Below are 16,525 nucleotides of genomic sequence, written 5' to 3' on the forward strand. Positions count from 1 at the left end.
CGGTGTTACAGAGCTGGATCGAGGGCTGCTCCTCTCAGCTCCGGAATTATTAACACAGGTTTTAACTCTGGAACCGGAGCTCGGGGGAAGCGAAGGCATCAAGGGCTACGAGCTTGGCCGCGGCTGAGCGCGCCAGCAGACTGCTCGCTACCCTGGGTCGGTGACCCGCGCTCCGGAGGCTCGCTCCCGGCGGTTCGGCTCCCGGCGGTTCCCTCCCGGGGTTGGCTGGTGCCCGCGGCCGCCGCTCCTGGCGCGGCGCTGTGCCGGGCGGGCGGGCGCGGGGCGGGCGCGGCGCTGACGCCATCGCGGCGGTGCCGGCGGAGCTGCCCGATGGCCGCGGCCGAGCCGGCGGCGCGGAAGCGGCGGCCCAAGGGGCACTTCGCGGCCGGGGCCGGCCGGGCCAAGCGGCCCCGCGGCGCCGGGCGGCAGCTGGAGGCCGGCATGCGCGGCATCCTCATCACCTGCAACATGAACGAGCGCAAGTGCGTGGGGGAGGCCTACAGCCTGCTGGGCGAGTACGGGGACCTGCTCTACGGGCCCGAGCAGGTGCGTGTGCTCGGGGCGGGCTGGCGGGGCGGGCAGCGGCACCCCGAGGCCTCGGCTCCCGCCGCGTGTGTGGAAGGAGCCATGTGTGTGCGCCATGCCCCCGAATGCCCCAGGTTCTGGGCGAGCCCCTCGCAGCCCCGCTGCCGGCCCGGGCCGTGCCTGTGTGGCGGGCCCTTTGCGGGCTGTGAGCCGGGCATTGCTGCTCGGTGCTCACCAACAAACGGTGCCTGTGTGAAGTTTTCAGATCACGAGGAGAGGCTGTCTGGAAGCGACAGGGAGGAGGATGAGGATGATGTCGAGGCTGCTCTGAAGAAGGAGGTTGGCCAGATCCGTGCCTCGACGGAGCAGAAGCTGCGGCGGTTCCAGTCGGTGGAGAGCGGTGCCAACAACGTGGTCTTCATCAGAACCCAGGGCATAGGTGGGGCTTCTGCTGATGCTGAGTAATGCTCTCAAAGTGTTTGTAAAAGGCCACAGAGTGTGGCTTCCAAGTAACGTGTATATCAAACAAATACCCTTCCCTTTGGCCATACCACTGAATTTTGTTGTTAGTGAAGAAGCTAAAGGTAGAGGAAACTGCTTTGACAAAACAATCTTTGATTTAGTTTTGGTATAGTAAAACAATTCTTATATAAAGGATTTGAGGCTGACAGCAGTGCAGCCAAGTTCCCATCTTATTGTTTAGAAGGGGAAGAGGAGGGATAATGCTTTTTATTTTTTGCTCATACCCAACTATTTTCTTGTAGAACCTGAGAACCTGGTGCACCATATACTGAAGGATATGCACACCACTAAAAAGAAGAAAACAAGAGTCATTCTGCGCATGCTGCCCATTTCTGGGACTTGCAAAGCCTTTATGGAAGATATGAAAAAATACACAGAAACGTTTTTTGAGCCGTGGTTTAAAGCCCCTAACAAGGGTACTTTTCAGATTGTTTACAAAGCTCGTAATAACAGCCATATGAGTAGGGAAGAAGTAATTAAGGAACTGGCAGGTATGTATGGTTTTCACACAAAACAGAACAAGATTGCATGCACAACATGGGTCAGACTGTTAAAAGAGGTCATATTGGACATGCACATTTTTTGTTGAATTCTAAAAGCTTCTCTAACACTTAAAAAAAGCTTGACATGAGTATTCCTTGTTGGTGTTGGTAACTTAAGAGACTATAAGCAGAAGAGAGAACAATATTGAATATAATTTGCAGTATCAGTTATATGTGCTTTGAAATGATTGCTATTAGGCTTTCTCTCTAGATGCTTTATTAAAATAATAATGTTACAATTTCTGTTCAATATTTCACTCATATAAAAGCTGTACCTTACCTAAGTATTTTGTGAAATGGATAAAAATTAAGAGATGAGGCAAGATCCTCCTCAGTTATAGCCAATTATTTTTGTAATTGCTTAAAATGGCAGAACAGAGCGGGACTCTCAGAATGTACCCCCAGTAGGACGGAAGTAGCTGAAAAATTATCTCACTGCAATTTCTGAGAAACAAGACATGCTTATGCTCTTAAAGAGTTTTCCCAGCATCTTTTAAATTGCATCTTCTTTTACAGGAATTGTGGGCAGCCTCAATCCAGAAAACAAGGTTGATCTTAATAATCCACAATACACAATTGTGGTGGAAATCATAAAAACCGTCTGTTGCCTAAGTGTGGTGAGGGACTATGTTCTGTTCAGGAAATACAATCTGCAGGAGGTGGTGAAGAGCAACAAAGAAGATGCACAACAAAACCCATCAAGTGTGACAGAAGAACAGAATTCAGAGGTAGCAAAAGCAGAAACTGAGGAGCAGGAGAAGAGCTCTAAAGAAGTAAAAGAAGAAAACAGGAATCAAAGTGAAATAGAATCTGAGCCCAAGGGGAACGATGCTCTGATAGTGTAGAAAATGTGATATAAGGGAAAGGAAAATGTAATCCAAACATATAAAAAAAGTTGCCCTGGAGTTCTGAAAGGGTGTTGCAATGAGGAGAGGGGTTTTGTTTTGAAGTCCTGGTTTTAAAATCCACAAGTGTAAGAATTTTAATGCTCGTTGCAGGTGGAACTGACATTTCAGCAGAGGTAAGGGTGCTCAAGAGTGCTTCACCTTTCTGGTGAAGCTTGCTGTCCTCCTGCAGCTGTGTTCTACGTTCCCTGTACCTGGCACACAAAGCAGGGGTCTGTGCATGTAAATGTAGATGTGGCCACCCTGACATGTATGGACTCTCCTTTGTTACATCTGGGGGCTACAGAAGCCAAAAGGCAGCACAGAGGCAGCTCTGAGCAATTACTGTCACAGAGAGATCTGGAAAAGAGTTGGTTGCAGAGGATTTTGGGAAGGAAATGAGCTGACAGCTGCAGAACTTGGTAATATTTTTCTGTGTGAACAACAGAATGAGGTAAATCTGATAATTTGATGGGGGGATTTATACATATATTTATATATATACACAGATATGCTGTCTTGACTTGAATGGAAAGAACTGTTACATATATAAATACTTGAATATTATGAGATGATTTAGAGTAAAAGATGGGACTGTTTTAGAACAATAGTACAGTGCAGGCATTGCAGATGGTTTTATCAAAAACTACATGTGTGTTTACATTAGCTGTGTATGCAGCACTTACTGGTTTATAGTAAATGCTGTAATCACTGAATGGAATCCTTTTGAGTAATTTCCTGCAGATAGCCTTTTGCTGCTCTTTCCAAAGACTCAATCCTTGAGGGATTTTATAAAGTGTTTCTTGTTTAAATTTTTTTTCTTAAGTCTCAAAGTTTGAATTTAAATACTGATTGGAAGCTTCTTATGAAAGAAGCTCTCCATTATACCATACTAGATAAGGGGAATTAAATTTTAATTTTTGGTACAGTTTTAACTTTTTGGTATTAATTTTGTTTCAGATTGAAGGTAATGCTAGCGAGTCTTTCTGTTGTCCTATTGTTGCAGTGGACTGTCCCTGTGACCCCTTAAAACCCCCAAAACCAGTGCAGCTATAACTTGCTTTCCAACAGGGTTTTGAGTATGCCTCCTGTAGAACTTTCTAGCTTTAGTATTTCATTTCTAGCATAAAAGCCTGTGTGTTGCTAATGGGAAAAGACTTACCTTGAAGAACACAATTTATTACTTCTCTTGGTTTAATGAAAAGGACGTGTTCAAGTCTTTCATAATTTATATTTTCTTCTTCTGTCAAAATTGTTTCAGAAGTTGGAAAATGAAGAGGACTTTTATTTCCCTAATCCTGTCTCCATTGCAGCCCATTTATTAAAACTCTGCTTTCTTATCTCCTGTGGTGTTTGCTTTAAATTTTTGAAGATTTTTGTGTGTGGATTAAAACCATCAATGTCTGAGTCACACAAAGGAAAGAATCATCTGAGACCAGACACAAAGGCCAGCTGTGAGTGTTTATTGGTGGCTGATGTTGGTAATCATGACAGCCTATTTGACTTCTAAGGACAAAACTCAGGGTAATAACTGGGATTTTTAGTTTTCTTTCCTCCTCTCTCTCACTGACCTGTCTGCCTACAGGGCTTACAGTTTCCTTCTGAATTTTACAGCTTGCTCTTCTGAGTGTTCATTGTCTAGACATTAATTCCCTGGCTTTTCTGCTGTGCCATCACTTTTGGGCTCAGTAGTTCCCCCCATGCTCAAATGGTGCTTCAGTGTTTGGAATTCAAACCTTCATGGACAAGCCATAAGACATTATTATGATCTCCCTAACATGAAAAGCCAAATAATTGCTGTCACTGCCAGTGCTGAGGAAAGATTACAGTACCCAACCATCAGCTGAAGAGGTGATACATTGATGGTGGAATGTGTGTACTTAATTTGTCCTGATGCTGACTTGAAACTCAAGGATGGTTTGAAACCCTGGCCCTGAGATTCACTCTTCCTCTTGTGCTAGATTAAAACCCAGATTGGCTTGAGAAACTTGAAGATAATTTAAGAACAAGCCAATCTCACAGCCTTGGTGTTTCCCAGTACTGACTTGCCTTTCTTGAGGGTCACAGCTGTGTAATTAAAAAATGAATTTACATGTAATTCAGTGCATTTATCATTTCAGTAGTGAAATACAGTAGGGGAGATCTTTAAGTAACACCAGTAACTCCCACTGATTGGAAGCAGCTGGTAATATCCTGTGCCCAAAAGAATCATGCTGCAAAATCCTTCCTGTGTTATATTCCTATTCAAAGAGCAATCACCCTGTGGTTATACCATCTTAAAACAGCTAATCCTGTAGAGGGTTTACAGCAGAACCAGGAAAATCTGAGATAAGTAACACTCTGCTGCTTTTTTTTTTCTTTTTTTGTTTTTTTTCTGGTTCACAGGTGTTTTTATGCTCAATACAGCCTTTGCCATAGAGTTCAGCTGATGCTTATATCTTCTGAATCAAGTGCTGTAGCAGCATGGTGTGAAGTGCAGGGGCTACAGAGAGGTAACAAGAAATGTGAGATGTGACCTAGCAGGGATGATCTAAACCTCTGCTGTTCCCATAACCTTGGAACAGCTTGACTGTTATGGAAATGTCTCACAGTCTGAACTGACACCTCAGCCCAGGAAATCCTTGATTATATTTAATCCTGAAACTCTATGCAACCCAGTACTGGCTAGTCTGATCACCAACAATATTAAAAAACATTCTCACAAAATAACATTTGGCAGAGTTACATATATTGCGGCTTTCAGTAAAAGCACTGCAGATACAAAAAATAAGGACTAGTCAATTTTTCCCTTTTCTATCACCATTTTCAAGTACCTTTTTTCCCATGTACATTTAAAGTTATAGAGAATATACTGCTTTAGAAATATTTCAAAGCAGCAGAACAGCAATGTGATCTTCCACCCTTATTCAGAAGGCTGTTCTCTTAAGACTGACAGGAATCAGGATGGAATACACAAAATGGAATACACAGAAATCCACGATGAGCATGTTCTGGTGAGGAGCTCAGCAGCAAAGAGCACCACTCTGTGTTTCTCAGTTTCTTCCTCTGAATGTTCCCAGACATCATCTTTGACAGTTATTGAACAAACCCCCACTTGTCTGGACAGAGAAAAACAGCACAACTTCGCAGTTTCATTACAAACTGTTCTCCTTTTCTGTAGCAAGCCTGCACATTTAAGTTTCAGGCTCTTTTTAGGATTTAGCTGGCAGACAGCACATCACTCCCAGTGCCCAACAAAAAGAGTAAGTTCTGTTTTAGAGAAACAAGGAATATCAATTGGTTGACTCAGTAATTCCTCAAGGCAGTAGTGCAGGACAAACACACCCCCCTGAAAGTGAGCACAGCCTTGGAGCACTGAGGGGCTCTGTGTGTTTGCTTGAAACCCTGGGCAGTGTGACAGAGCAAAGGCTGCTGCCCACACTTCAAACAGAAATGCTTTGATTCACCAGTTTGTTTCTTCCTTTTTTTCTGGTCAGGTTCAGGTAATCATTGCAGAACTGCAAGAACACGTGTAGTCTGTCTGACCCAATGTGCAGACTGAGCAGGCTGTGCTGCAGCAGAGAAACCTCCTGAACAAGCCCTTCCCTGCTGGAATGAACAATTTGTGCCACTACCAGGGCTCAGGGAAAAGTCTAGCCAGGTCTGTTTAAAGCCCAGCACAGACCAATACCAAAAACCTAGAAACATGTTGCAGGATTATACTTTTAAATTTACTCTACAATCAATTACTTTCAAAGTTCATAATTAGATTATATTTAAAAATGTATTACTTACATGGAATAAATGTATTACTTTAAAAATCTGATTACTTCACTTCAAAGTGGATTACTTTTCCAAAAAGTACTCACATTTGAAAACTGAATGCCCTTAAAAAGAATCAGATGCTGAAATTGTGAGCAGATCACATTTTTCAATGTTTTTTCGATTGCATTTAAAGATCTAATCTGATTTCTTGTTATTCTGTCCAAAAATGGATTACATTTAAAATACAACATTACATTTAAGATATCCAACATGTTTTCCTTCTGTTCTGACTGAATGAAGGAGAGAAAAATTAATCTCTCAGAACAAAGCTGTAATACAGGAAAAGGGAAGGGAAGTTTAAAACCCTGCTACGGCCACGTTTGAGCACAAGCTTATTTTGTTCCCTTTTCTTCTGGTAGAATCACATTAAACAAACTACTTGCTTCCATGGGGGATTTAATTTTCTACACTCACTAGAAGCCTGTGAGATTGTGTTTGACGATAACTTTATTTTGGATTTTAAGGACTTTATTTGGATTGTAATTAACAAATTAGCAGCTGCTGAGCTCTGTTGCTCTGCCACAGCTGATGGAAGCTCAGACAGTGATGGTGAGTTCTGAATCTTAAATCTAACACTTGAGTGTGATGGCCAAACTTGGCAAATTACCCCTTCTACTACTGATCTTTTCAATAACAAACCCTTTTCAAACAGATAAGCTTATGTGCATTTCATTTATAAATTGTGTTCGTTTTTTATTCTTACAGGATGATTATTTAGACCTAGATCAAGTATTAGCAGAAAAGTTGGTTTTATAGCAACAATCTGAAATTCTTTTAAATAACTAAACCCAAACTTCTCTAAAGGCTGTTCTGTTTTTCATTAAAGCTTAATTCCAAGTTTTGGTATTGTGGGAAAGGAAGTGAAGTTGTAGATCACTTATAAAATGCTCCTGCTCAATGAACTGGCTAAAATAACTGAAGCAAAGTCACAAAAATCACAATCCAGAAAATCTGAAGGACCAAGTTCCAAACCCATTCTGGAAATGCATTAAGCATTTCAAGACATAAAACTAAATATTAACTTTCTTACTAATGCAAGCATAGCAGTTTTATGTGCCAAATGCATACAAACCCCATATATTTATATATACCATATGTAGGTATATGTGCAACATTAAGCACATACTGTGAATTTCTACAGCTAACTAATTTCTCATTATGCATAACAGCATCATCTATTATTTCTCATAACTAAACATAATCTCAATTCCAATTTCATTTACCTCAGAGGGGTTTTTAAAGCAAAAGATGGGATCTTATGTTCATATCCATTTCAGAATACTTCCAGCCTTGCATTGAGAATTCCACTCCTGACTAGTGCTTGGAAGAGACAAGACACTTTCAAAAGAAAAGATGTTCTCATCCTACCACCAAAAATGTGGATTTTGAACCTATCCAATAAAGCTGCTAATCCCCCATCTGTAACAATGCATTTTTAGGACTTTTACTGCCACTATCCAGTGGCACCAGAAAAGATGTTCTTTTCCAACCTCTTCATAATGTTGCATTTTTTGAACCCATATAGTGACCATACCAGTCATCATGTCCTTTCCATAAGCTTTGGATGTCAGGATAAACTCTCAGGAAATAGTGAATCAAAATATATTTGATGTAAAATACCTTTTCAAATGTGGGCATTATATTTTTATTGTCTCTCAAGAATAACATCAAATAGAAGCTGGGCTGCAAGAGGGATGGTGAGGAAGTCTCAAAGGGAAAGGCTATTGAAGTTGTCTATTGAAAATTTTATTTTTCACCCAGAATAATACAATTCAGTCAGGTACTGACATTGGAAACTCAGCAAGCAGGCACAAATATTACATCTTGATGTTACCTGTAGTTTTTTGATGCTCAGGCACTTAACAAAAAGAGATCAGAATGATGGCAGCTATAGTAGTGAAATGTTTATAGTGCTAATGGAATGGAAGAAGTTCTGTTAAATTCCAAACAATGCTATATCCGTCCCCACTCTTTGTCTCTTAACTCATTCCTCTTGATCTTCCCAGTGACTGTCTTTGGCAGCTCTTTGACAAATTCCACCTAGATAAAATAGGGAGAAGGCAATGCTGCATGTTCTGCAGAGCTGGTTTTCCAAAATTCTCCAAGCATATGTGGAAAACTGAGAGGGCTCCCATCAGTAAGAGCTGCCTGCCTCAAATCCAAGCCAAACCAAAGTGCACATTGTGCCACTTGTGAAACCATCTCTGGGGCTGCCTAGATGGCCAAACATCAGCACAGCTGCCTCTCAGCTGCCCAAACTGAGTACAGTAACTCAAAGCAGAAGGGCAAATGCCTGAATGGTATCAGAGGTCAGAGATGAATGACAAAAAGAAGAAAGAAAAGGATGTTACAGCCCCAAAGTCTTTAATGGTTCTTAGGTCTGCGAGTTCTGCTCAAGTTAGCTAAGGCATTGCAGTAGATCTTTTCCTGTGGTGCTGGGATTACCAAGAAACACCAAGTGTATCCTCTTGGCCTTGGGTCAGTTTATTACTTGTAATGATCAGTGGGTAAAAACTTTAGATTCAGTCATATGCTACCTTAAAGGCATAGGAAGTGCTTGTTTGAAGGTTAAACACAAAACGGAGAATTATGATTGTGAGTCTGACTTAGAACATGGAGATCTGCCTGGGATATACAAAATCTAGAAAATTCTGAGAAGTTTGAAAAAGTACTTTACACAAACTCATGAAAAACATTCTAAACTAAAGTTATTTAGGAAAGGTCTTCTGGAGCCAGTGAAATGAATCTCTACTGCTGTCTCTTTTAAATGAATCATGAAAATCTAAATGGTAATTCTCCTGAGATTTAGGGAAGGGTACCCTGTTTTAAAGTTTCTTCTCAGAAATATTTACCTTTCTAGGATATTTATATGGAGCAGTAGTTTTCTTAACATGGTCCTGCAAGTCACGAGTTAAGCTCTTCAGGTCAGTGGATGGAAAAGTTGGGGACAGAACCACAAATGCTTTCACAACCTGTAAGGTAAAATTAACAAAAGTGATCTGATACCACATTTATTTAAGGGCTGATGTGCAGTTACCAGAGAGCAGCACTGCTCAGAGCCACAACAGTCATGAGGAACAGAGAAACCAGCACAGGATAAGAAATTATTGTGCCAGCTTCTGCATGTATATGTGCAGAAGGGAAAGTCTAAAGGACAGTCTTATTACAAATAAGACCCCTTTTCCCTTCTCAGCAGCAGCCAAGAGGAAGGGGCAATAAAATGTGTCTGTGGAGTTCTCTCTGAAGCTAAGGGACATTTTGTTTCTCTCTGAAGTTCAAACTAAGGACAGTAAGCACTGTTATCCTGGCACAGGACTGTGCATTTACCACACCTGCAGCCCATGTCTAATTCTCAGGCAAGTGCAGTAGAACTTTGGCTACACCAAGAGTCATAAATGACAATTTAATTGTATAGACACATGCTTAAGAACAAAGGCAAAGTAAACATCACAGTGGTGTTCTCCACAGAGAAGACCTTGGGATGAAAAGAAACTCAGAAGAACAAAGGCATGTAAATGGGAAGGGATTTTGCTTGTCAGCCCCACTGGGGTTATCCATGATGGAAGTAGGTGTGGTGCTCAGGGACATGGTGTATTTGTGGACCTGACAGTGCTGGGTTCATGGTTGGACTCAATGATCTCAGAGGTATTTTCCAACCTAACCAATTCCATGATTCTAAGATGACATTATTGCCTTAGAGCTTTAAGTTTTTCAATAAAGTAGAAATTCCTTGATATCATTACATATTTGGACAAATGCATAGCTTCCCCCCTCCTTACCTCTCCTCTGAGGGGGTCTGGGCTGCTGACAACAGCTGTTTCCACCACAGCTGGGTGCTCTATCAGGGCACTCTCTACTTCAAATGGCCCGATGCGATACCTAGGTCAGGAAAAAGAAAAATGAGGTTTGGCTCTTGCTTTTTGTCTGGAAAAAACAGTACCAAAAGTTTTTAAATTTTCATGTTGAGGAAAAAAAAGCAATGCCACAACAAATCAATAACCAGCTATACAAGTTTTAGGCAAAATAGGAGAGCTGGCTGGGTTGGAAGTAGGAGCATTTCATAGTGGTGTTTGTGGCCGAGATACTTCTCCATCTGTCCCCTCTCCTTGGGGCTCTTGGGCTGGAGCTCCACCCCACCCTGTGGCTGGGGTCTGCAGCAGCAGCCTGTGCCACGTTATGGGATCACATCATACAATATCAAGTTCTTTCCTTTCAACATGTTAAAAATAAATTGTTTCAAAAGCTCGTTGAATCCAATAGAAGTTGCTTCAATTTTAGTCAAAAAGTAAACTATATAAACATTCCCCCTTTGCCAGCTGAAGTCTTCATTCTTTGTTGAAACACACGAGATGTTGCAGGGGAAATGGATACAGTGTCATCACAGAGATGATACTCCAGGTCTGTGAAAAGCTAATAATAACAGCAAGTATTCCAAAATCAAGAAGTCAATACATTCCTGTCACAGGATTATGATGCCAGAAGCTCACATGTAAGAATATACAACACAACATGTGAGGATATACAATGGCAGGTCTGGAATGGGTGTGTGCAGACTGACCCTGAAGAAATGATGATGTCATCGTCTCTGCCAATAAACTGGAAATATCCCTCTTCATCCATTGTCCCTCTGTCTCCAGTGACATAAAAATCCCCACGTTCACTTTCTGCAGTTTTCTTAGGGTTGTCCTTAAAGTGGTTTACAAGCAGTAGTTTAGATTTTGAGCATGCATTTGCTATACATTATGCTATAACACACATAACAAGTGCACTGCAACTTAATTTTTCAGTCAAGGATGTACTGATATTGCTATAAGATACAATAAAATAGGTTTAAAATAATTTCTATTCTTTAAGAAAAAAATTATCTTGATCCTAAATTATTTTCTTTCATTTTCTAACACCCACCAATTCAAATAAATTACCCTGGTAATAAATAATAAAATTGTGAAAAATGTCCACCTTTTAGGACCACTATGCAATTGGAGAGCCTTTGGGGAGATTGGTAGTGGTGGCAAGGAATAAAATAAAGTTCTTACTAAATATTCAGAGAAAAAACCAAGTGGCCTTATAGGTTTGCTTCTGATAGCAATTTCCCCCTGTTGTCCTGGAGGCAGGATATTGGCATTTTTGTCTACGATCTAGAATGAAAAACAGTTCTTATTTTAGTCCAATGGAAAAACAAACTCCAAACACAAATCCAACCAAATAAAAAATCCCCCACGACAGAATCTAAAGAGCAGTCAACAAACCTGAACATCATAAAGGGGAGCTGCTTTCCCCATTGATCCAGGTTTAATCTTCATTCCTTTAGAAATAGAGCAGATTACTCCCTGTAAAAAAATCAAAATCAAACCAAAGCTTTTCAGAAGAAAATTGCTACATTCACACTTAATTCAATAAATGTAGTTTCCAGACTAATTCTAAAGTAAGGAATTAAGATTCATAGGATCCTATATGTCAGTGCTGTATGGTAGGGATAAGCAAAATCATAAAACTCCCTGAAATAATCCTGTTCCATTCTCTGTGAAAAATTCATGTCCTCTGCTAACCAGTCTTCTTCCCTTAGATTCAAACTCTGCCCTCTTGACTGACACTGTTACTTGGAATTAGCTTAAGGACATTTGTGGAAATATTACAGCACATTCCCTCCCAAACCCTCATGTTCCTGGCAGGTTCTGTGAGGAGAGCCTTGAGAGGGAGTTCTTTCAGGGGTTACCAGGGAAGGGAATTACTGAAACATTCACAGACATGTGAAGGAGGAAACAGAATGTGTTCTTACAGCAAACTTTACAGCAAAAAGAAATTCCAGAGATTTAATAGGCCATTGTCCCTACAGATGTACCATTTCAGTCTGGCCATACACTTCATGGATGTCCAGCCCAGTGTAGCTCTTCCACTGCTCCATGACTTCTGGGTTGAGTGGTTCCCCTCCACTTATGCAGTACTTCAGGCTCATGAATTTGTATCTTCACAGGGAGTTAAAAAGAAGAAAGGCAATACTTAAATCTAGAGGGGAAACCAGGAGCAGGCAAGGGTGAGCACCATGGGAGAGCTGTTTACTGGGAGAGTTAGTGCCACAACGTGGGGAAATCAGAGGGGCCCTGATCCTTCGGCTCTCAATACAACAGGGATATGGCTCTGTGCTCAACACTCTCCATAAGTAGCAGTCAGACTTAAACATGTGAAAAATAAAATTTTTGCTGAAGTCAGCTGGGATTATAAATAAGCCAATACTGATCTGCTGAGCCAGGGCCCTGATTGCTGACCCTCTGCAAGAGGCCAAGCAAGAAAGTTCAAAAGGAAAGGAAGGAACAATGACAGGCAGTGAGAACTGGAAGAGGGGGTGAGGTACAACTGCCACAACAAATAATTCCCTCACAGTTATGCTGACATGCATTTTCTAGGACGAAGTCCTTCCCAAAGTCTGGACAATTAATGTGGTAGACAAAAATTATGACAAAGTATTTAACAGACTCTGAGTTTCATACTCACAAGTACAGTAGCATAAGTCTCAAATTTCTGAGGGAAAACATCAAGTTTCTCTGATCAAAAACCTCAGCAAAACTCAAATTTTGCATGATGGTCAAGGATTCTCATCAAGGATATTTTCAAATAAATTATTGCCCTAGTTTGGGTCAAGCAGTTAGATATAGGAGATGACTAATTTAGTTAGGGTAAATTAAACATTACTAAATAATTTTTTTACATACTTGGACAGATCATTTTGCACCAGCATGCGGAACAGTGTTGGAGCACCAACCAGGGCATCAATTGGGAATCTGCAGAGAGTCTAGAGGATTAAACAATAAGAAGGACATGTGAAGCACTAGAGTGAATGGCAGGCATTTAATGCTGTTTGGATGAGTTTTGTTCATGTGCTCACCAGCCATGAGCAAAATGTATGAATGGATTGCATGTTTGTTCCCTTCTGTATACAATAAAAAATGAAAGTAGGGCTTTATACAACAATACAATATCTCAAACACAACACAATGAAATCTGTGGATGCTCTCAAGAATTGTTTTTGGCATGCCTTCTGCAGATGAATACATTTCCATGAGTTTTTCCCTTACATTTAGGATAACTTCTGAGTCAGTCTGTGGTAGGTTATGTATAAAGACACATGATCCAAAAACCCAAGGATCAAAAAAAGATGCTATTGAAGTTAGTATCCATCCTGTGTCTGCAGTGTTCCATATCATTTGAGAGGGAGTCAAATCCAACCAGTACCTGATAGAGAGAAAAAAAAAAAAAAAAGTAAAAATAAAACATACCCAGAAAGAGGGTAAGAGATATTAATTGGAAGATTGAGACACTGGGGTGATCCTAGTCCCTAGAAATTTGATGGAGTTTTTACTCTGATTTCAAAGGGAGAAAGGCTAGGGACGTACACTGGTATTTCTCAGTTCTTTTTTACAATAGCTGTACTATGCAGCTTCAATTATCTTATGTTCAACCAGGCTTAACTCTTTCATACCTTTCACTTAAAAGGGGTCTGAAACCAAGACTGCCCTGGGAATGTTGAGTCATTTTTGGAGAACCTGTAGTTCCACTGGTAAAGAAGATCATCATTGGGTCTTGAATCCTTGTTTTGATGCATGAATGGTCAGCAGATTGATTTCTGTAAAAAGGAGAATGTAATTATAACTTCAATGGTTGCAGCTGATGTAAATGAGTGCTTGTGGGAACAGGTCTGCTCTGTCCCCGTGACTGCAGTGGCGCTCAGTCACACTCACTGGTACAGCTCAGTGAAGTTCAGCCATCCCTCCCTGCTGCCTTTGGACACCATTAGCTTGGTTTTCAGGAGCTGGCACTGGGATGCCACTGAATCCACTGCAGGAGCCAGTTTGTCAGTGGTAACGATGCACGCGGCCTTGGATGCCTGGAGTCGGTACAGTATGTCCTTGGCTGATAACTGGGATGTTCCTGGGATTATGACAATTCCTGGAAGACAGATAAAGTTAGTGCTGGTGTTTTTCTATGTCTGATTCTTTTCTAAGAGCCTAAGCTATTAAATATTCCCAAACTGATCTCTGATACAGATTTGCCCTGGTGTTCCCCAGCCAAACACTTAGATTAGGTTAATGCAGATGTCTGTGCTCTCCTGTCAGGAATGAAATGTGGACCTGCCTGGTGACTTCCATGGCTCTTCCCTGCCTTCTGCCATCTTCTTGCCCACTGCATGAGCTAATTCTCCTATGGCCCCTGGTGAAAACCCTTCAGGACTGCCTGGCAGCCAGTCCACTCACTGGATTATTACACTATTTTTCCTTGATAAACCATATCCATTCTGATTTGCAATGACCATTTGACCTCACTGACCTGCTCTCATGCAAGCCACCTTGACCAGCCACCATTCTGGAATTCGTGGTAGGATCAGGATAAGCCTATCTCCCTTCTGCAGCCCACATTCTTTAGTCAGTACATTGGCCACTTTCCGAGACAGGAACTCCAGCTCCTCAAAGCTCCACTTCACTTCTTCTCCTTCGCCATTTACCCACCAGAAAGCAGGGTTTGGTGGTCTCTTTCCAGCCTATGAAACATAGGAATTTAAACATAAAAGATTTTCTTCTGAAAGACCATGAAATAATAATGCACAGACATCTGAAAATTACGGAAGATTTGAGTATTTGACATAGCTGGCATATTAGTTATTTTTTTTCTTGTCCCTAAAGGATCAGGATTTGCTGTTTATCAAGCTCAGTTATTCCCAATAAATTCTTCTTTTCTGAACTTGAAATGTTTACCAGCCTAATTGTCTCCAGACCCAAGTCCTAGTCTGGATCCTATTTCAGTTTAAGCCTTTCACTGTGCATTAATGGTCCTACAAAATAACAATAAATAAAGCAAGAAACAATGAACTTTTGTATAATTTCCTAATGCAAATTTTACTTGGCAACTGATTGCTTTTATAAAGAAGAAATCCCAGCTTATTTCAAATGAAATTTAAAATTAAAGTATTTCATTGGCACAACAGAAGATCACCTACCTTTTCAATCTCAGACCATTTGTCCAGTACATCACTTGCAAAGTTAAAGTACTTCGGTATTTCCTGTTTGCCCTGTCTGATGGACTCATACTGGGAATATACATCAGAGGAAAGCAGCCTGGGATGTCCATGGAAAGTCCTGTTAGGAGGCTTCAGAGTCCACAAGAATTTTAGATTCTGTAACTTCAACAGCAGCTTCATGGCTGAAGACTGTGTGTCTAGATGCTGTACACTATATAAGAATTGTTGCTGTGAATCCTGCAACAACAAACAAACAAAAACCAAACCAGCAAAAAAAAAGAAAAATAATATTGAGATTATCCAAAGACAATCCAGTTATGAATTAATGAGTTCTTCATTAAAGTCACTTGGCTAGTCAGAGCCAGACTGATGATTTTAACATGCTAATTAAATGTAAAGTTCCCTGTCCTCCTTTCTCATATTTTTAATTTTTAAATTAATTGCCCACAACTCTCCATAGTAAAACACAACATCACATATTATTCTTTACATTAGAAGAATATTCCTGCTTCATACATGCAGTATCTGATTCTCAATTCCTTTTTCTTTTCTGCTTGTTTCCAAACTAATTGCATCAAGAATCTCACTGCTTTAGCCCCAGCAGTTGCTGACTGATCCATCCATTCACCACATCAATCCCAAGAGCCTTCACTTTATTCTGTGGCCCCTAAGTCTGAGATAGAGACTTTTCTACTCATTTTCCTCACCTTTCTGCTGTGGACAGGAGAGATCAGAAGCTGCAGGGGGAGATCCTCTTCATTTATTTCACTCACCTGTTAGGACATGTTTCCCATAAGAGGCACTGTAAGATCAGCTGTTCCCTGGAGATGTGAAACCTGGAAACTCCTTCATAAAGGTTTTGGAGTGAAACCCCTCTGACTTTATTGCTCACCTCTTCTGGAGTAATGAGAACAGAATGTGGCACAAAACAGACCAAGCAGCAGAATTCTTCCTGTGGAGCAATTTTTTTTCTTGTAATCATTTACACCATTGTTAACTGTGCGTCATATGCACCTTAACCTAAAGCATTTTGGGTCTTCTTTTGCCTCAACTTTAACCATTTAAGTACATCACAAATTCATCATGATGAAGAGGAGAATTAAAAAGAAATTTTTTTTCTTCGCACTCTGAAAGAATTTGAGAATGGTGCAGTGGTAGTTATTGACAAGAATATATTAATGTGCTGCTGATAGCCACCACAGGACAAAGATTATTTTTATTAACATCTCTTTTATTTT

At 40.8% G+C, this 16,525-nt stretch overlaps 2 protein-coding genes across 2 annotated transcripts; one reads left to right on the plus strand and one right to left on the minus strand.

The window, feature by feature from the left end:
• Positions 1 to 280: 280 nt before the first annotated feature.
• THUMPD1 (THUMP domain 1 NAT10 acetyltransferase adaptor) lies at positions 281 to 3,813 on the plus strand. The gene is made up of 4 exons (XM_005487334.3): positions 281 to 546; positions 784 to 964; positions 1,290 to 1,538; positions 2,106 to 3,813. The coding sequence occupies exons 1-4, from the start codon at positions 331 to 333 to the stop codon at positions 2,432 to 2,434; spliced, it is 975 nt and encodes a 324-aa protein (XP_005487391.2). The 5' UTR covers positions 281 to 330; the 3' UTR covers positions 2,435 to 3,813.
• A 2,664-nt stretch (positions 3,814 to 6,477) lies between these two features.
• On the minus strand, positions 6,478 to 15,835 carry LOC102068749 (acyl-coenzyme A synthetase ACSM4, mitochondrial). Its single transcript, XM_005487333.4, has 13 exons — positions 15,267 to 15,835; positions 14,600 to 14,810; positions 14,014 to 14,221; positions 13,755 to 13,898; positions 13,351 to 13,507; positions 12,988 to 13,067; positions 12,120 to 12,243; positions 11,527 to 11,607; positions 11,314 to 11,415; positions 10,836 to 10,963; positions 10,057 to 10,156; positions 9,130 to 9,249; positions 6,478 to 8,317 (listed from the first exon to the last, which is right to left on the minus strand). The coding sequence occupies exons 1-13, from the start codon at positions 15,465 to 15,467 to the stop codon at positions 8,231 to 8,233; spliced, it is 1,743 nt and encodes a 580-aa protein (XP_005487390.4). The 5' UTR covers positions 15,468 to 15,835; the 3' UTR covers positions 6,478 to 8,230.
• Positions 15,836 to 16,525: the final 690 nt, after the last annotated feature.

Source organism: Zonotrichia albicollis, chromosome 16 (genome assembly GCF_047830755.1).
Source record: "Zonotrichia albicollis isolate bZonAlb1 chromosome 16, bZonAlb1.hap1, whole genome shotgun sequence".
Lineage (NCBI taxonomy): Eukaryota > Metazoa > Chordata > Aves > Passeriformes > Passerellidae > Zonotrichia > Zonotrichia albicollis.

Coding starts and splice junctions, on each gene's coding strand:
- THUMPD1 (XM_005487334.3), top strand. CDS start 331: ATGGCCGCGGCCGAGCCGGCGGCGCGGAAGCGGCGGCCCAAGGGGCAC. Junction 547..783: donor TGCTCTACGGGCCCGAGCAG/GTGCGTGTGCTC, acceptor GCCTGTGTGAAG/TTTTCAGATCACGAGGAGAG. Junction 965..1,289: donor CATCAGAACCCAGGGCATAG/GTGGGGCTTCTG, acceptor ATTTTCTTGTAG/AACCTGAGAACCTGGTGCAC.
- LOC102068749 (XM_005487333.4), bottom strand. CDS start 15,467: ATGAAGCTGCTGTTGAAGTTACAGAATCTAAAATTCTTGTGGACTCTG. Junction 10,964..11,313: donor GTTTTTTCTCTGAATATTTA/GTAAGAACTTTA, acceptor AACCACTTTAAG/GACAACCCTAAGAAAACTGC. Junction 10,157..10,835: donor GACATCATCATTTCTTCAGG/GTCAGTCTGCAC, acceptor TTCCTGACCTAG/GTATCGCATCGGGCCATTTG.